The following is a 21,301-nucleotide window of genomic DNA, read 5'->3' on the forward strand; positions in this document are numbered from 1 at the left end:
ACAAAGATATGTAGATCATGCATAGTAGGTACTTTCAGATAAGAAAAACGTTTTCCTATTCAGTTTGCACTCTGAAAATTCATTATGGAAATTTTTCCAACTAGTATTTTCGAAAACCACCCCACCAAGCCGCTGTAGGTGGCTTCTATTTCCAAGAAATTTGCTATATTGAGGTATGGTCCAAAATGAATTTCCTCTTCTCATTTCCATCTGCAGATCATCATATTGTTACATTCTTTCCAGTGAGTTAACCAATAATTGACTACACTGAACACTAATTAATCACTTTAAATGCACTGTAACTTACACTTGATTGTGTCGATGGGCGAGTGGATGGCGCAATCGAAGGCGCCGGAACATTCCCGCAATTCTATCAAAGTCGGTAGAATATGAATATGCTCTGGGAATTCCATCGATTCGGTGCGAACATCCGCGAAATTTCGGTCGAACTGAGCGCGTTCTTCGCCACGTCACAATTGGTTCATGGCTACCAGTGGCGGTTGGCGTTATTTTCTTTAGGGCATGATTTACAACAGTATCATAAATTATCTCCTCCTATAGTCCTGAATTACTAGAGTTGTGTGTCGACTTAATTTTAGAGCATAATGAGGCTGACTTTCAAATCATGGATTTTTCTGTCTGTACTCGAATTACGTATGCTTGAATCATCAAAGAGAAAGCCAATCTTGAATTTTCCAAATTATTATTTTCTTAAACTGATTATTTTAGAATACTACTTAACGTTTATGTTTCGTCCTCAGCTCTATACTTCAGTACCCCGATCCCTCATTATATACATTACAGGAATACTTCCAGATTTTTCGCAGGAGAAAATCGGGGGTGGGTATTCAACTTCTTCCAAAAAATTCAACTTTCAGAGATACAGTCATTTAGAAGTCGAACATAAAAAATGTTTTTATAAATGCTCAATTTTGGTAATGAATACGCTGTCTGTTCAAGAAATGAGGTGATTTTTAATTTTTTTCAAAAAATAGTCATTCATTTATCTATTTTCATTTTGTCGGCCTCATATATGCCACGTGCCAGCGTTTTTTCCAACTCTCGAAACAGTTCTGATATGCACTTTTTGGTATGCTCTTGAGTTCTCTCATCGCAAAACGTCATCTTTCCATGGGTCTCTTCAATCTTAGGAACAGAGAAAACTAGCAGGGGGGCTAATGTGGTGAAAACGGTGGCTGAAACATGATAACGGTGTTGTGTTTGGCCAAAAAATACGAACAAGCAATGACGATGCCAAAGCCATCTACGTCACGGTAATCGAAGAAAACATTGAACAAAACCTTGACATGTGATCGAAGTTGGCGTGCTTGTTTGGTCTTGGCTCTCCTGGGCTCTTTCATTGGGACGATTAGACTTTGGTTTCGATGTCATAACCATGTCATACTCATGATTCGTCACCGTTTATGACCCTTTCAGGCAAATTTGGATTCAATAATTCCTTAGCGATGCTGATGCAACGGTTTTTTTTAGCCGAAATTCAGCAATTTAGGACGAACTTTGCTGCCACACGCTTCATGCCCGAAATTTACGAAAAAAAATGCATGGCATGAGCCAGTCGATATCCTAGCAACTTCTCTAATAGTGATTTGACGAATCTCGATAACAATTTTCTTCCCTTTCCCAACATTTTCATCGGTTGTTGATGTGCTGGGATGTCCAGAGCGAGCGTCATCATTCACATATTCTCGACCTTCATATGCCACATTTTTCAAAACAAAATTTTGTTCCGTCTGTCGTTAGCTGCTGTTTCATCCCATTTTTAGTTTTCGAAAAAGCAGAACGCAGATACGTCTCATGTTTTTCCATCACGATAAAACACAAATTGAAAAAAAAAGTTTGTTCAAAATCTGTTTATCCGCTAATCAGCTGTCGCCCCCATAATAACGACAACTCTCAGAAGTTGAGAATCTTGTGCGAGCTAAGAACTAACAAGGCCTTACCTTTCAACGTGTGATTCCTAACACGGTTGCAGAATCATCCCAGCTTCAACCAGATCAATTCTCTCGAGAAAAATATCTGGTCGAGGCGGGAATCGAATCCACGGCTTTCCTATCGTGAGTGGGCACACTACCACCGCTGCTAATTCCACAACTGAATATGAAATTTTTTCAATAAATTGATGGATGTAGCCGTTACTGCGTCGTAGGAAATCATAATGAAGAGAAGAAAATTGAAACTTACACTAACTTTAGTGGAAAACATAAGGTACCAAACCACGCCACATAATTCAATTTTAGTTTCATTCGATGTAAAGAGTATGTTCTCCAACATACCGTACAACGAATGTAAGCCCCTCATTTTAGATCAAGCCAATGTAAACCATATCACTTTCTTTGAAATTTCAACAGCTTTCGATGTGTGCCTAAATCAGAGTTACCTACAGTTCAGACAGAGGTACTACACGACAGCTGAACCAATTTATGACATTCATGAAAAATCTCAATAGCAACATTCAGTTCACACTCGAAACAGAGATAGAGAAACAGATAAATTTCTTGGACCTGACCATTACACACAATCAGAATAAATTTGAGTTCAATGTTTTCAGAAAACCTAGGTATACAGACATTACCATCCCAAGTGATTCTTTCCATGTAGACAGTCATAAATTAGCAGCGTACAATTCGATATTGCACAAAGCACACTGCTTCTGCCTGCTAAAAATCTAGCTAGGGAAATTGATATAATTACACAGATAAGTCATAGTAATGGTTTCAACGTAGATACAATCCAGAAGGTAGTCAGAAAACAAAACCGTAAATTCACTTACAGATTAATATACCCTCAGATCAAACAATCAAACAAAAGATCAGAGATAATTGCGAGTTTCTTCATAAAAAACAATGTGGAAGTGGCATTCAGACCACATGCCAGGTTGTCTGATTTCCTTTTCAATGCTAAAGATAAAGTGGACAAGTTGGAGAAATCTGGAGTTTATAAGCTTAAGTGTCTGGAGTATAATAGTGTTTATGTGGGACGATGTGGTCGAAATTTCCAAAAACGGTATGTTGAACTGTTGAACATGAAAGGTCCTTCAGACTAGGTAAACATGATTCGACGTTTTCAAACCATTCCTTGGCATGCAACCACAAGTTCCCGAATCTAAACGATTGGAAATGTTTCCACTTTGCGAGGAAGGGTTGCAAACTCAATTATTTGGAATCCTTGGAAATTCACAAACATAAACATTGCGGGTGCAACCTGTTAAATGAGCAAATCGATTTAGTTGAATCACCAGTTTACAAACTGGCATATTTAATATTGTCACTAGTAAACAAAATGCAGGTACTCAATCAAGCTGAGTACCTCTATTATTACCTACAGTGGTGTTATATAAAGTCTAATGTAATCAATCATTGTTAGTTTGATGCAATGTAATGAGGCAAAACTGCAGTAACATTAGTTACTTCATCACGAAATTCTTGCTTCTTTCCTATTTATCTTAAAATATATCTACCTATCTAATTACTTAATGAAACTATTATATACCCGCTCATCTACAACGATAACAAAGTAATACACTGATATCATCCAATCTAGATATGCAGATGTATGAAAATTTGTAGTAAACAAATACATAGGTATCTCAGTACAGACCTAACGTGTCAATAGTGTTTTTTTAAATTGCGTACCCAAACGGTAGTGTCGACGATTTTCGAAACCTTCAGAAACAAGTTGATTCGTCCCTCAGCGGAAAAACTGCAATGAAAACTGATTCATCTGTGTCGATCATTCCAAATCATACTTATTTATTTTTGTTCATACAAGGTTACTCGTGGTACATCTTTCACAGAAAGAAAAATAAAAGTAATATTTGATGCACTTCCATAACAGCGTGTTTGTACTTGAATATTTGTTTTCTACAGTTTCTAGTCCAAACCTGTATATTCAATCAAAGATAATCAACAATTTTATCTTTTGTCAGCGTTTGAGATTGCACTGAACTATTATTCCATCTCAAAATGACGTGATACTTTGTGAGCACAACAATGGAGGAAAACAATAAAAAAGGTAAATAGCAAATATTTATTGAAACATTTTCAAATCATCCGAATGTTTGAGATTACCTAAAAAGTAACCTGAAGGATTTAAAATAACGCCCATTGATATAACATGTTTTATACAAAAACTAGGCGATCTGAATTTTTACATAATATTATGAACTGATTTGAATTGAAAGGGGTATATTTTTAGGAGAACTTATTTTTCGGGAAAGAAAGGCTTTCTACTTCTCCATCTTTATAACGAGTTCTTTTTGAAATTACTTGCTGTCTTCTTTTTTTTTGAAAATTCACACATTTTTTGTTTCTATGAAGCTGGAGAAATAAGAAGCCAAAATCTTTCTTTCCCATTATAAACTGACTTTCAGATTGAGGTAAACTTTAAAATGTTGTGATTTGATAACCAGTCATCTAAGAACTTCACTTATTAAAGATCACAGTTAGATGGATAATTGGGCACATTTATTTTTTTGTTTTTTGGAAGATATCTTTATTTGATTTCAAATTAGAATGAAAACATTCAATTGAAAATTGTGACACATTTTTAGACCGCCTGTCATGTTTTCTTGAAACTAACGGAATAATCTCGGAAAATGAGCGTGGGTTCAGACCAGGAAAGTTAACAACATCTGCCGTACACCGTTTGTATATCGAAATAATGCGCCTTATTGATGCTGGCGAGTGCCCTGTTGGGATATTTTGTGATCTTAGCAGGGCTTTCAACGGTGTGGATCACGATATTCTGATTGAGAGGCTGGTGTGGAAGATAATGCACTGACATGGCTTACAAAGCTTTCTACAAAATCACAACCAGTATGTATGTTTGAGAAATGTACAATGCAATGAGTTGAGGGCTACAAACTCTACATTAGTGGATACCAACATAGATGTTCCACAGGGTTCTATTTGGTGTCATGTGTTATTTCTGCTATACAGTGTGTAAAAGCCAAATGGAATAAATTCATTATTTCGGTAACAGTACATATTTTAACAAAATCCCGAAACACGTCAAATTTAAATTATAATTTTACATACTACAACGGAAAAATGCTACCTCTACCTTCAACCCCCGTTGAATGACAGGTACAACCTCCAATTTTTTAAATGGGAAGTGTAGGCTTGTGATATATCGTTTGAAAGGTCTCTTCATTCTATATTCAAAAATGTTATCGCTTTCAAGTTTATTGCAACAATTAATATAAAATAAATTAAAATCATGTGGTTTCGATAAAAAACATTCAAAACTTATTGCAATTATATTCTAAACTTATTTCATGTTGAGGTATTGATAATAAGGAAGTAAGCAAAAACCATAGCAATGTTCTTTTTAGATGGTATACCCTTTAATAAACCGTAAATGATTTCCGTAGCAACGCCTTGTCAACTTGTTTTGTAAGTTACAACATTAGTAGGTAGGTAGGTCTAAAGTGAGTGGGTCTATTCGACCCTCCACCGCAACCCATAAGGGTTCATTGTGGCTCACACCTATTCACACTCGGCCAAATAAACCCAGCTTCTTAACGAAGCCGATTAGTTTGTATGGTGAGTAGTCTTTCAGGTCAGATGGTGAGAGTACGGATCTGCCGAACTCAAAGAACCTGATTCGGTCCCCAGCGGGGCAGGCACAAAGTATATGCTCTGCTGTTTCATCATTTTCCAGACAGAGGCGACACACACTGTCTTCCGACAGTCCAAGTCTCTGCATGTGATGATTCAAATGACAGTGACCTGTAAGAAGGCCTGTTAGACATCGTAGTTCATATCTACTGTAGTCCAACAGCTGTTTGGAATCAAGCTTCGAAGGGTGAATAAACGCCTTAGAGTGAGACAATCCTGGAAGATTCTGCCAGAAGTCCATAACTCTTCTTGCCATCCAGGTGTTAAATGTTTGTTTGGCAAAGCCCAAAGCGATGCCAATGACAGGTTCTGGTACAATGAAACCGCTTGCAGTACCCTCCTTTGCAAGAGAGTCAGCAGCTTCATTGCCTGAACCAACAACTATTTGCTCTCAATATTTCCTTCTCCCTACAACATTAGTTGTCAGTATTTTAATTTAAGTTTAAATTTTGTTAACTTTAGTCTGACAAATCGTTAGATTAACAGAAATGCCTAAAATAACAGTTTTACAAATGATTGGTTACGGAGATAAAACCTGAACCCAACAGGAAGTAGCTCGCCTATTTCATGAGAAATGTCCTAATTTACCGCCCATATCTCAAGGAACAATAAGCAAAATAGAAAAGCAGTTTCGGGAGCTTAGTCATGTGGAGCAGATAAAAAAAGCAGATGCCAATGCAATGAGTGATGAACTCAAATTAGATGTAATGCTTGCGTTTGAGGAAAACCCACATATCATCCACTTAGAAGACGTTATGTTTTCTGATGGCTGTACTTTGTCTCTCAACGGTCATGCTAATCGGCAAAATTGTCGCTACTGGTCAAAGGAAAATCCTCACTGGATGAGAGAAGAACACACGCAATACCCTCAAAAGGTTAATTTTGGGCAGGGATTGTAGGAAACCATATCATTGGTCCCTTTTTCATTGACGACAACTTGAATGGCGATAATTATTTGGTACTTGTGACAAATCATTTTGATGTAATGCTTGGAAAACGTTGTAATGAGCTTATCCGATCTTTGGCAACGTGGATGTATAATAACTCACTATTTCTCAATGTGGCTAAGACTCAATATCTTCGGTTTCACAACCGTCAAAAAATTTGTACAAAATCGGATCTCACTGTAAATGATATACCAGTTTTTAGGAATGTGCATTGACGAACATCTCGATTGGAAAGTACATTGTTCGAGTCTGATATCAGTGCTCCATTCGCAGTGCTATCAGAAAAATTTGAGAACGATACTTACACATTCTCAATTGCTGACGGTGTATTACGGGGAAGTGGAGAGTCGTATGCGTTATGGTGTTTGTTTCTGGTGATGGTCAACCTTGTCTCAGGAAATTTTCAGCAAATATGAAATCTTAACACTTCCATCCTCATATATTTTTGAATTGTGAGTAATTATTATCCTGCATAGTGTTACTGATTTTCACCAAGTAAGGGGTTAGTGTAACAAAAAAGGTTTTATATGAAATTAAGAAATGATAAGATTGTAATATCATTGACCGATTACCATTCGAATAATCGTAATATTATAGCTCACAGCTCATTCAATGAATTATGCAAAAACACACGATCGTCTACTTTTTACAATAAATTAACAAACTTTTGTTGATATGCTGGATCAATACCAATTTCATCTCATCAAACGCCTATTTAGCAAAGGTCATCTTCTTCATGTGTTAACTAATTCTCAATTGAATGTTGAATTGATATATTCATGATGAGAAGTCAAACATGTGCTTTATGGGTCCTTTCATTTTTATTGATTATATTGTGCAAGAATTACGGTTCATTATAATCGATCTTCACAAATGGAGATTCCACGAAAGTTATGCAGTACAATTATCTCGTGACGAGAAGTGCTCTCCGAATTACCGAATAGTTAATTCAGATGGCTGTTTCTTATCAGCTGGCAGAAAATTTTCAAAGTTTCGTGTCTGAAATTTTCTTGTCGATTATTGATTTCTCTGAAATACATTTGGATTAAATTCATTGTTCAACCAGACACTAGCAATTACTTTTTCAAGTAGCTTCCTCTCTTCAACATGACTCACAACGTACTAACTTATTTTTCGAAAAGAAAATGTCTACAAAAATATGAAGTGTCTGTTGACATTAGCGTCAATTTATATTTGTGGGTTGCAATTATGGTAATAAACACTTAATTCAAATTGAAATTTCACTGGGTATATAACAAAGGCCTAACTGAAATTCATACAATTACTAACTTGTCAAATTCACAAATCAATAAAAATAATTTAAACTTAGCTTTCTTCAGATGGTTAATGTTTCAGAAAATAATCCTTTATAGAGTGAAAATTTTCACGGTTGACAGTATGTAGAGAAATAGTAGTATCTGGTCTGAAACACAAGTCAAACAGGCAATCATTGATCACTTTTGCGAGTCACCCGTATACTCAAAGGAAAGAAGACTGCTCCCTCACCCATTTACGGAAAGCGCGGAGTGTGCTACTCTCCCGCCGACAAAGCGTTCGCCTGTGCCAACACGATGGAACGTCAGTTTCAACTTAACGTTGACGAAAATGATGACATCGATCGCGATATTCTGCTGGAAGATCGAATTCACCGTAGCCTCAGGGAGGATGACGATGATAACATCCGCCTAGCTTCTGTGGGCCGCAAAAGCCAAGAAAGCTCCGGGGGTCGATTCAATAACCAATAGGTTGTTAAAGAGGCTCCCGGTAAATTGTATCGAAAATCTACTGCAGATTCAACAGTTCGTTGGCCCTCATATACTTCCCCAGAAGGTGAAAGCATACGATAGTTGTCATGATCCCAAAACATGATCAGAACCTGCGGTTCCTACAGAATTATCGCCCGATCAGTCTGCTCTCGTCGGCGGCTAAGCTGGCTGAAAGAGTCGTTCTGCAAAGACTCAACGAAGAAGTTGAGGACCTAAATTTTCTGCCTGACGAACAATTCGGCTTCAGGAGAGTACACTCCACTGAGCTACAGGCACTGAGACTGGTCGGAAACACTATCGCAGAGCTAAATCAAAACCGTCCATGTCGTTCTATCAGACATCTCGAAGGCTTTCGACCGTGTATGTCACGAAGGCCTTCTGCATAAGCTAGTCGCTCGCGTTCGACCTGCCTTGGAGCCTGATCTGGTGGATTGGGTCTTTACTGAAAGACAGAACATTTCAGGTCAGAGTAGAGGACTCTCTATCTGACACCAGAGAGATCCTCGCTGGAGTGCCACAGGGGGCACTCCCACGCTGTACTCTCTCTACACCAGTGACCTCCCGAGGTCCGAGCGAGGGAAGATATCTCTCTGCGCCAATGACACGGCTCTCCTCTCATCTTTTAGGGGTTGGGAGCTTGGGATCGTCTACATACAACGTGCATTGGACGACCTCGAGCGTTGGTACCTCGAATGAAAGATCCAAGTGAACCCGGACAAGACTCAGGCGATAACTATGGGAAGAACTATATCTTCTCCGGCTGGAAAAGTGAGGATGTCTGGAAGGGAGATCGACTGGCAAGCGCGGGTAAAGTACCTCGGTCTTCTAATAGACCGTAGGCTCATGATCGTGAAGGCAAAAATCGAGGGTCGGATCAAAAGTCTGTACCCTCTGATCAGACGATCCAAATTGAGCCTAAGGAATGAAGTTACCTACGATCTACAATACGATGTTCAAGCCTATCATCATGTATGCTTCAGGCGTCTGGGAACAAGCGGCTCCGTCTAATATCTCTATTCTGGAGAAACTCCAAAATAAGTTCATACGGATGATTGTGAATGCTCCGTGGTTTGTGCGGAATAAAGCCATCCGCAGAGATTTGCAACTGTCTTTCATTCAGCAGTCCATTCAGTCGAGGAATCGGCGAGTTTTTGATAGTGCGGAAACTCATGAAAATCAGTCAGTTAGGGAAGCTATAGACTGTGCTGCAGATATAGAAGGCCCAGACACTCTGTCGAATGAGGCCCTCATGTCCCCCATTGAAAGATGAACCATTTTTCATCCATCTCACCCCAGCCAGGTAGGGGTACACCGTAAAGGGCGGTACTGACGTGTGAGGACTTTCATATCACCAACCCCATTCAGTCATGACCCATTTGCCCTTCTGACAAATGCCAGCCGCAAGGGTAAAGGAGCTAGGCTCCAACCTGTCTGAACTGAAGATTATCAGTCGGTGTTCTGGAACACCGGTCCTGAAGAGGTGGAGAATTGAACGTTTTGCTTACATCTGCGGTAGACATCTTCAGCGGCCATGTAGTAACCTCGACGAAAGTTTCCGAAGAGATTCACAGGTTGCGGCTTATTGTCTACTATACAGTGTTTCGCAGTGAGTGCACAAAAATATATGAATAACATTTCAATATCACTCTCTTCTGGATATTGTCATTGCTTTTCTTATATACGAAATAATATTTTTTCTGAAGAGTTAGTAAAGACACGCCCCAAGTAGCCATTGTATGGCGAAACACGTGTTGCTTTTCTGTAAAAATGTTGAAAATATGTGAAAATATCACAATTATGTTTTTTTTATTATATTCTGAAGGGTGTTCATTGAAATTAACTGAGTTTAACCCTTCCTTCGTAATTGCCATGCCTCCAAAAATAAATAAATGAATGTTTGTTTGGGAAAAGCATTTCAACCTCATTTCTGTTGCCCTTATCTAACCTTATGTTTACTACAAGGTGCTTTAAGTGTTTATCGAAGTGCAAGGCTACCATTATAATTACGCCGATATGAGGAAAATAACTTGTAATGAAGAAACAAACAGGCGGTTGATCTTCGGATATAATAGTCATGAACTATATAGGTTGTCTAAAATTGTAGAAAGTCGAATTATGAATTCACAAATTATCACATCAATTTATAGAAGTTTTATATGATTTTTAACACGTTCGAAAGATTTTGAAATTTTTTTATCCACTTTCTTTGAGTATTTTCACCTTCCACAAAGAAGGTCTATGAAAAGTAATTTTCCTTCACAAAAACATGACTATCGTTCAATAGTAATTATTGTGAACATCAGGTATATCAATCTTAGTCAGATCATTGAAATACGACAATGACAGAACAAGAATAAGACAAGTGTCTGATTCACAAGGAATAAATTATGTTGTTGTTATTTTATAATTTTATTAGTTGTATTTTGGAAGTGTTGTCATTATATTGAGGAATAAATTATTGCATATATTTTTTACACTATTTACGCAGTTCCCCAAGCCTCTGGAATCAATGATATCGCCCCGGATGCCAATTAATTTTTGTTGTTGTTTTATAATTTCATGAATTGTATTTTGAAAGCGTTATTATTATATTGAGGAATAAATTCAAATTAAAATGTTTCATACATTTTTTACACTATTTACGCAATTCTCCAAATGAAAGAGTTTTCAAACAGTGAAGTTCGAGGTGTACTGAGTTGAACCTCAAAACGATGAGCAGCCACAGTCTGTGGCGTATTTCTGACATGTACCGCTCTTGGTGGAATTAAATGTGCCAAGACCTTTGAACACTTTCCGTGAAAGTATCTATAGAAGAGAAACAAATTCCCATTCTTTCTTCGATGTTCCAGACTATCGAGGTTGCAAGTGATGTTCGCGTTTTCAATCAGGCAAATGACTCTTTTCGGGATGGAATCCGGCAGCTTCAGGGTATTATTAGGGGCGGAGCTCCATACATGCGAATAATACTCTATAGAAGGTTTGATCTGAGCTTCATAAAGCATCAAAAGTTTGAGGTGTGTACAGTTTTCTGGTTCCAAACAGTATTCCAAACTCTTGAGAAGTAGCTTCTGCAATTCCAGCGAAATGATTGTGCCAAAACATATTGGTGTTCATTTTAATCCCCAACAAACTTATTGAAGCAGAAAGCAGAATAGTCTGTCGTTGATATATAATAAAAAGAGGGTTGAAGACAATATGGATCCCTGGGGAATATTATTCAATTTAACTTTTTCAGAATGTTGTTTGTAACAATAGAAGTGATTTTGAAAACTATTACAAAGTTTATGGATATGTAATATAAAAAAACAAGTTTTTTATATTGCCCCTCTCAAGGCACATATTCTGAATACGTCCCAGAAATTTGATGTTTCCTTGTTCTATACTGGCTCAATTTGCCCCACTTTCCTAGATTTTTATATTAACGTTGTGATAGAGATTAGGATATTTCTTACAATCTATGGTTCTAATTCTAACTGCGAAAATGATTGAGAAAATCAAGAAATGAATTAGATCGAATTCCTTATTTTCACATTGATAAAGGTACCTTCCATGCAGTTTAAAGTTTTCAAGAAATAATTTCAATTATGAGATAGTAAATACAATGAATATCTCAAAAAAGAAAGCACTTATTATTTGTAAATCACACAAGTGTCTTATTCTTATATTAAACCAATTATACTTAGGAGTGATTAATTTTTGGGAAAGAAAAGTTTTTGGCTTTCTACTACTTACTCCATCTTGATACAGAAGAAAAAGCGAGAATCTTCCAAAGAAAGGAAGGGAGCAATGAATTTTGAAAGAAGTAACTCTATACATAAATGTGTAGATCATGCCTATAAGTAACTTTCAGACACAAACTGGAATTACACGAAAGAAAAATTCTTTCAAAACAAATACTTTTATATGAACACTAAATTATACAAAAAACACTTTTCTCTACTCAGTTTGTATTCCAAACATTCGTTATAGAATTATATCAGATATCATTCACAGGAGTTCTACATAATATTCTAAATGAGTGGTAAAATTTCATTTACATGGAACACTGTCATCCTCAGTGGTAGATATCGAAGTTTCGCCATAAGACACTTGTCTTAGGGCTCTTCAGAACCAATCTCGATAATATTACAAGAAAAAGGCACATAATTCATTCATAAATTACGATTTTTATGTCACGGAATAAGTTTGATCTACTTATGTCACTGATGACATCGTAATGACATTCATTCACTTATTTGATTAAATCCCAGCCATAGGAATCTTGTTTATATTGAAAGAATTATATTTTTAGGAGTGAGTAATTTTTGGGAAAGAACGTTTTTGGCTTTCTACTACTCGATCTTGATACAAAAGAAAAAGTGGAATTCTGGTACCTGAAAGGTAATTCATTGAAAAAACATGAAACGAATTGATGGATTAATTCATGGTGGACACACTTGTTGTTTTTCTCTTGATCATTTATTTTTACGCATATAGTTTTTCGTCATACCAATTAGTTTCATCCATAGATATCCTTTGAATTTTTACTTCAGATTAAGGAGGCTTGAATACTGAGGAGGCTAGTGTAGGAGGTCTGTTTGACGATTTTCTGCTATCGAAAACATGGATCAAATAATTTTTTCATGAATTATCGTATCAAATGCTTTTGAAAGGTCGACAAAGATACACAAGGCAGGTTTTTCTTGTCCAATGCATTATATATTGTATACTCTTATATTTACAAATTGATTTAACATATTTTCTGGGAATATAATGGCATAAATTGTGTGTCTCCCAGAAGGAGAGAATGCATGTGACTTTTCAGGGCTTCTGGGATAGTTTTTATAAGTCAAGGTCTAAATATACGCAAAGTATCTCTGTCCAATGGTTTTGACAAATGTTCATTTCTCGTATAGTGAATATGATTTACGGTTTGTGTACAAAATTTTCTTTTACATACAGCTTTGTGAAATCCACCACATTCACGCCTGTAAATAATTGGATGCCGGAATATGTGGAAGGAAGTCTCATCATTGCTTTTAATATTCTTTTTTGTAAGATTTCCTGCGGTAGAATGTGGCGGTGTCGTAATCCCCTCATGCTATAATTCCGTATTGCAGTAGTGATTCCACAAACAGTATTTTTAGTTTGGGGAAAGGAATAAAGTTCTTGAACTGGTGAAACTACTCTAAAATTTCTGTAATTTGTTAGAGAATGTAGATTTTCTACAGTGTCTTCATTATGTATGATTTACTAGACACACATATTGCATTTTCTAGAAATTTTATTCACCTTCTATTTTTTTTCAGAAAATGTTTCGTCAAAAAGTCAACCAAATGACGAACACAGTGAATACAGGAGCGGCCGATTTTCAGTTGGCTTTCATTTACTTCTACCAGTGGCCGGATTGACCTTACTTCTCTTGGGGAAAACGCATTTGTTGACCAAATTATTGTTACATTTGGATAGAAACTGCGTTTCAGGTAAGACAATTATAACCAGAATATCTATCTTAAAATTATTTTCAACTCATACTATGGAACGCCGTTTTACTTTTTATTGTCACAAATATTCATTCCTCAATTTATTCAACTAACAATTTATTTGTTTGAATTTAATTGATTCATGCATTTGTTCGACACATTAAAAACGATTGTTCGCAAAATTTGTTCTATTTTAAATGCCACTTGATTTAAAATGTTACATGAATTCATTTGTTTGATTGAAAGTTGCGAACAGTCATAATATAGATTTATTGTTTGGAATTTTTGGGAGTAAATGTTTGTCATATATACTTTTTTGTAACTATAGAATAATTTACTACAATTTCTGTGAAACATGAATGAAATTGTTTGTTGATAATTATAGTTACATGAATTAAAACGATTGTTGATAATTTTAATTCGGCGCTAGCGTCGAGCGGATTCTTGCAGAAGCTGAATTTTTAAATCTGGCAACATGATAGTCTAGTGATAGTAACACAATATTCCGTCCGACCGCAGCGCCGAATAAAAATTATCAACAATTCATGTTTCATATGTATCACCTTAAAGCAACAATCAAAACAATCCATTTTTACAAAATACCAATAGAAAGTAAAACGGCGTGCCACGCGTTTAACTTTTTATTAATGTTCCTTTGAAATGAGCTGGATTATTTTGTTTGTTGAATTTCAGTGATACATGAATTGAATTGATTGTTGATAATTTTTATTCGGCGCTGACGTCGAGCGTATTTTTGAGGAACTACATAACTGCATATATGTATGGCGTTGGTCATAGTACGGTAATAATCCGTTCGACCGCAACGACGAATAAAAATTATCATGAACTAGCATGTTGCCATATGTAACACTTGAAGCTCTTGATAAATCCGCTCGATACCAGCGCCGAATTAAAATCATCAACAATCGTTTTAAACGTATTTTTTAAATACAACAAACTTTTAAAATCATCAAAAAATTTAATTCTTTGTCAGAAATTAGCTTTTTAAAAAGATTGATGAAATGAAATGATACTTGCTTGAGAATGTTTCGCACAAAGATTGTAACCAAATTTTAAATTGAATGCATTAAAGTGAATATTGGAAATATTCAATATTTTCAATAAGATTGAAATATTACAATCTTAATTATTCATAGAAAAATATTTAGTATAGAAAGTTAATTTGCTATATTTTCAGACAAACGAAAGTCTATTTTTACTTCCAACAATGGGAAAACTTTGACAGTCATTCAAATATATTCATTGAAATTTTATTCCCAAACTTACATTCAGAAAGTGAATTCTAAGTTTCATTATAATTCAACGATCATATAAATAACTAACATTTCATTGAAAGGTCAAAATTATATGCGGAATTGAAACGTTTGTTGAATTTACTCGAATAATACATTCCATTGACTGTTGAATAAAAATGTTTGTTCATTGCTGAGTTGAACTATATGTATATAGATTATTTTTCAGCATAATATATAGTAAATTGGCCTTCCATTTTCCAATACTCTGAAACAATATTTTTCTTCGTAATAAATATAAGCTTCAAGTTGAATTGAAGGGGTTATATTTTTAGGAGTGATTAATTTTTTGGAAAAGAAAGTTTTTGGCTTTCTACTACTCCATCTGATACAAAAAAAAGGGATGAGAGAATCTTGCATGATCTACACATTCATGTATAGAGTTTCAAATTGATTACTTCCTTCCTTTCTTTGGAAGATTCTCTCATCCCTTTTTTTGTATCAGATGGAACTTTCTTTCCCAAAAAAGCTTCAAGTTATTTCATTAGTCTTTTTTATTCAAGTAACAATTTTATTCACGTAACATTTTAAATCAAGTGTCATTTGAAATAGAACAAATTTTGCGAACAATCGTTTTTAATGTGTCCAACAAATGCATGAATCAATTAAAGTCAAACAAATACATTGTTAGGTGCATAAATTGAGAAATGAATATTTGTGACAATAAAAAGTAAAACGGCGTTCCATATCAAACCGAAGAAATATTAGGAATTCTTCAGTATTCCTGACTTCACGAATTCTTTATTCCATTACAATTAAGGCTAACACGCCATTTTTTCACCTTTATTATAGTCAATTATTCAGAAGTATAATATGTGGAATACAACTATAAATCCTATCAAGTGTATCATTTTGTTGTCACAGCGAATAGTTTGCCTAATTTGAAAATCGAGCAGATCTGTTTCAAGTCATAAGAAATTCTGTAAAAACCACCAAACCATCTTATATTTTTGAAAAATTTGAATTCCTTGTGAGAAGTGAGATGAATATTTAAGGCTTAAAATCGATGGGTATCAAAAAAAATCGATAAATGTTATCAATTATATAAGAGAACAAGAAATAGAAATTTCGAGTTTTGAAAATGATGTAATAGCCGAAACTAGTCAACAATAAAGAAATGTCGTGGAAAATAAACAAAAGTGTGTTTTTGTAGTGTATCCTCAGAGAAATCTCGAAACATTTATCTCTCCCAATGTACCTGACAACAACTACTTCCCCGGCTACTACCACTCTGGACATTGAACTGTATTCAAAAGACAGTCATGCAAGATTTTTCACATATAATCAGTGGGCATACTTGAAGACTGGCTATAAATCAAATCATCTAAAGGAACAATTCGTTCAGGCCAGTCTCAACTCCCTACACTGTAGGTTGATGGACTGACATCTATCATAAAACAACTACTTCCCTGGCTAATACCACGAAGGACGTTGGATTATATCCGCCAGGTGTCAGTGCAGGATTCTTCACTGAATTTATTCCTGCATATGCTGTTGGCGATACAACTGCCGCAGTAGATTTTCAATTATTGGAACACACTTGCAGACCGGTTTCGGGCTGTTTGGCCACTCGTCAGTGCAAGGTAGTGTCTATCATCAACATAAAGTCGATGATTTCCGATAATTGAAAGTCGAATTCCTTCAGAGTATCATTCCTCGATCTAGGCTGAAGCGGATAACAAACAACACGTTTGTCATCGCCCCATCTACCTGTAAACGAGGTAACCAACCGAATATCCGAAGTTTGCCCGATTTCTCGTATATGGAAAGAAAACTTTTCACATATAGTCAGTGGGCATACCTACTTGAAGACTGGCTATAAATCAAATCCTCTAAACAGTATAAAGGAACAATTCGTTCAGGCCAGTTTCAACTCCCTATACTGTAGGTTAATGGACTGACACCTATCAGAAAACAACTAATGGCCAAACATTACGAAACCGGTCTGCAAGTGTGTTGCAATAATTGAAAATCGATTGTATCGCCAGCAGCATATGCAGGAATAACTTCAGTGAAGAATCCTGCACTGACCTGTCGGATATAATCCAACGTCCTTCATGGTATTAGCCAGGGAAGTAGTTGTTTTCTAATAGGTGTTAGTCCATTAACCTACAGTGTAGGGAGTTGAGACTGGCCTGAATGAATTGTTCCTTTAGATCTTTAGATGATTTGAGTCATGTGAGATACCTCACAGAAGTTAGTCTTGCAGATGTTTCTCATTCTCCAAATAGTTGGACCATGCTAAAATGAATCAAATAGATCACCTACAGACTGGTTTGGAGGTATTACCTCTCATTAGTGCAGAATAGATCCGACCCAAACAGCAATGTGTTCGGAACTCGATTAATTTCAATGCGGCTCGACTGCATGTATGAAACCTTCGTCAAAGAGAAAGATTGTTAACTACTAATAGATTAATCTTATGAACAAAGCCCCAAGCGGGAAAGATATGGAGCTGTTACTAGTTAACAACCTCTCAAATGTTTCATACATGCAGTCGAGCCTCGCTTAAATTAATCGAGTTTCAGGCACACTGCTGTTTGGGTTATATATTTCTTGCACTGACGAGAAGTAATACTTCGAAGCCGGTCTGTAGGTGATCTGCAAAACTAACCTCTATAAGGTATCTTTCATAAATGTCTTTCAGATATATTTCAATGTCGATCATTCATTTTCTTATATACAGGGCTATTCAAATTCGTTTCTGTACATGGGGATCTCGTAAACAATAAGAGATAGAGTGTCGGTTGAATCATAGCAAAGTTGCGTATTTTGGAGACCTATTTAATGATGTGAAGAAATCGAATATAGCTCTTTTGGTTTTGGAGATATACAGGAAAAACAAAAAATCCCAAATTATTTTTTGCCGATATCTCCTTTATTCGCAGACATATTGAAAATCTGTCCATATTTTGCTATAGGCACTTGATGTGGGCTCTCAGAATATATCCATGAATCTTTTATACAGGTTGTTATCTGACTTGGGCCACCCGCATCTTTGTAGACGTTCACTTCATACTGAGAAATTAAATTGAATTTTATATTTCGCAATTTTTGGTAATATTCGATTATAATTGTGTGAATTATTCCCTTTATAATTACGGCCCTGGAAATTGGTTGAATAAAAATACAATAGCAACTTTCACGTCTCCCTATATACCGTAGAGTTTTTCGAGAGTTTTTTTTCATTTTTAGGTACCTATTCATATTTTTTCCATTGCTCTGAGCGTTTTCTATAATGAACTTCGAATAAGAAAACCTTTTATGATTATCTGAATATCTGAAACATATCTACAACAAAAATATATTATATGTGTTTTGATGAGCAGAAAAAAAAATGGTAGCAATAATAAAATCCGAATTGAACACTATAATTATAATGAAAATTGAAATTCATTTCAAGTAAGTAATTTATATACACAAAAAATTAATTGTGCAATAAATGTTCGAATTGGAGTCCTTCCATTTCGAGACAAATAATGGGACAATCAGATGGTCTGCAAGATCACCAGCTCTTACTATTTTGGACTATTTTCTATGAGGGACATTGAAAAATAGGATTTACGCTGGCAGAGATATAGAAAATGTGGAAGACCCGAGATTGAGGATTTTGGATGATTTCATAACAATGCAGCAAATAAGTGTATTAAGGGCAATAAATAAAATGAAAAACCGGAAACTGGACTTGGAAGGACTCCAATTCGAACATTTATTGCGCCAATAATTTTTTGGATATCTATTTAAATTACTTTACTCCAATTTTCATTACAATTATAGTGTTTCTTTCGGATGTTATTATTGCTAGCATTTCTTTTTCTGCTTATTAAAACATATATAATATATTTTTGATGTAGATATGTTTCAAATAATCATAAAAGGTTTTCTTATTCGAAGTTCATTGTAGAAAACGCTCAGAGTAATGGAAAAAATATGAATAGGTTCCTAAAAATGAAAAAAAACTCTCGAAAAACTCTACGATACATAGGGAGACGTGAAAGTTGCTGTTATGTTTTTATTTAACTCATTCAACCGATTTACAGGGCCGTAATTTGAAAGGGAATAATTCACATAATTATAATCGAATATTACTGAAACATCCCGAAATATGAAATTCAATTTAATTTCTCAGTATGAAGTGAATGTCTACGATCCAAAAACTACAACCAAAAAATACAGGTCCGTATTAAAAAATTCAAAGATGGGGGTGGACCAAGTCAGAAGACAACCTGTATAAAAGATTCATGGACATATTCTGAGAGCCCACATCAAGTGCCAATAACAAAATGTGGACAGATTTTCAATATGTCTGCGAATAAAAAAGATAAAGGCAAAAAAATCATTTGGGATTTTTTGGTTTTTCCTGATCTCCAGAACCGAAAGAGCTATATTCGATTTCTTCACATCATTAAATAGGTCTCTAAAATACACAACTTTGTCACAATTTAACCGACACTCTATCTCTTATCGTTTACCAGATCCCCATGTACAGAAACGAATTTGAATAGCCCTGTATATGTATTTCTCCTCGAAACAGTCTTCACAATTATTTTGAGTTATATTAATTATAGGCTGGTGAAGTGCAAGAAAGTGATGGGTGACTGACTTCAACCTAAGAAAGCCTAACCTAAGATTAAGTATCTTCTGCCTCAGAACCAACTTCGACCAATCGATTTCTTGATCAGAGTTGAAAAAATATTGAATAACTTGAAAAAATATTGAATAACTTTACGTATATATAGAAATTTCATCTCGTTCAGCATAAGTCGGTAATAATTTCAACATTGTTTTAGTGTTTTGCCCGTCTCTCAGCAAAAGAGAAAAACTGCTCAAGTGGGCCTGCGGCAAACTACCAATGACATGGTCCTCAAAAACTGTTCCGACGTTATCAGGTGGAATAGCCGATCTATGGAAGGATGGTTCTTTGCTTTGTACTCTGTTGAACACCGCCATACCAGGAGCATGTCCAAATCCTCACAGACACTGGAATCAACCGCCTGCGCACGCACAAGCGATTGCGTACAAGTACCTAGGAGTGATACCGGTAATCTTTTAATAAACTTCATTGCATTGTTTTCTGTGCCCCTCCTTAAAATTTTACTTTATTTTAACTTCAAATATAATCAGATGAAAATAGAGTTGATGTTGGAGTAGCCCAAAGTTCAATTCTGGGGCCACTGATTTTATTGATCTTGCTCAATGACCTTCCATTATATATTAATAGGCGCTTTTATCTTAATAATTTTGCTGATAATACAACCTATAGAGGATATGATTCTATCGGTTGAATTCGGTATTAGAGAAAAGACAAAACAATCTCATTCCAATAAACTGATGCTGAAGGCACAAAAAACAAAAATCATAAGAACAATCTGATCGATAGTGAAGTTATTCAGACATATGACAATTGCATTTTCTTAATGGTCTTTCTTTAGGAACTACTTCGTTACGAGATAATTTGCCCATCAAAATTTGGTTCCATTCGATGACACACATAGGATAGGTTAGCTTCAAAGTGAGTGGGTTTATTCGACCCTCCACGGCAACCCACAAGGTTTTATTGTGGCTCACACATATTCTCACTCGGCCAAAGAAATCCAGCTTCTTAACGAAGCCGATTAGTTTGTATGGTGGGTGGTCTTTCAGGTCAGATGGTAAGAGAACGGCTCTGCCGAACTCAGTCCCCAGCGGGGCAGACACAAAGTTTATGCTCTGTTAATGAGGTAGTAGGATAATCAAGTTGCAAGATTCCCATCTTGATACCCACGACAACCTTCCTATATGAAGATTTTTGCACGTCAGCTATACCTGACGATGCCTTAGATTCAGCCGTGCAGGGCTTTTTCGCATCTAGTTTTGGTGAAACCTCACTTGAGTGCAAAGGTTTGCTAACCTGCTCATGGGGAGTTAGTTCCCCCACCTGAGACAGATTCTGCGTACGCCGCAGCTCCAGCTCCTGAACTGAATTCACAGGGAGGTCAGTTGGAGTCGTAAACTCGACATCCATCTCCTCTGTATAGTCTAAGAGTCAGCGAGCGGCTACCTGCATGTATTTGACCAGACTTAGGTTTTTGTACATTGAGGCCCCTATACCTACCGTACATGATATGGGACCTCACTAAGCCCAAAGTGGTGGACGCGGTGAGTGCGCAGGTAGGACAGGTATCAATTTTTAAC

At 36.0% G+C, this 21,301-nt stretch overlaps 1 protein-coding gene across 3 annotated transcripts in view; it reads left to right on the plus strand.

The window, feature by feature from the left end:
* The window catches only part of LOC111506974 (uncharacterized), a 96,819-nt gene that overhangs the window by 41,200 nt on the left and 34,318 nt on the right, over positions 1-21,301 (plus strand). For 2 of the 3 annotated variants that reach the window (XM_074171631.1, XM_074171630.1), the window contains exons 2-3: positions 13,641-13,814; positions 19,918-20,168. In XM_074171631.1, the coding sequence (XP_074027732.1) occupies positions 13,641-13,814; positions 19,918-20,168 (425 nt within the window). Of the gene's footprint in view, positions 1-3,886; positions 4,033-13,640; positions 13,815-19,917; positions 20,169-21,301 lie in introns of those variants that run through there. The other variant, XM_023162199.2, reaches the window with a different exon arrangement.

The sequence above is a fragment of the Leptinotarsa decemlineata genome, unplaced genomic scaffold, assembly GCF_025532065.1.
Source record: "Leptinotarsa decemlineata unplaced genomic scaffold, Ldec_3_MD MMD2_tig00000026_RagTag_RagTag, whole genome shotgun sequence".
In the NCBI taxonomy this organism is placed as follows: Eukaryota; Metazoa; Arthropoda; class Insecta; order Coleoptera; family Chrysomelidae; genus Leptinotarsa; species Leptinotarsa decemlineata.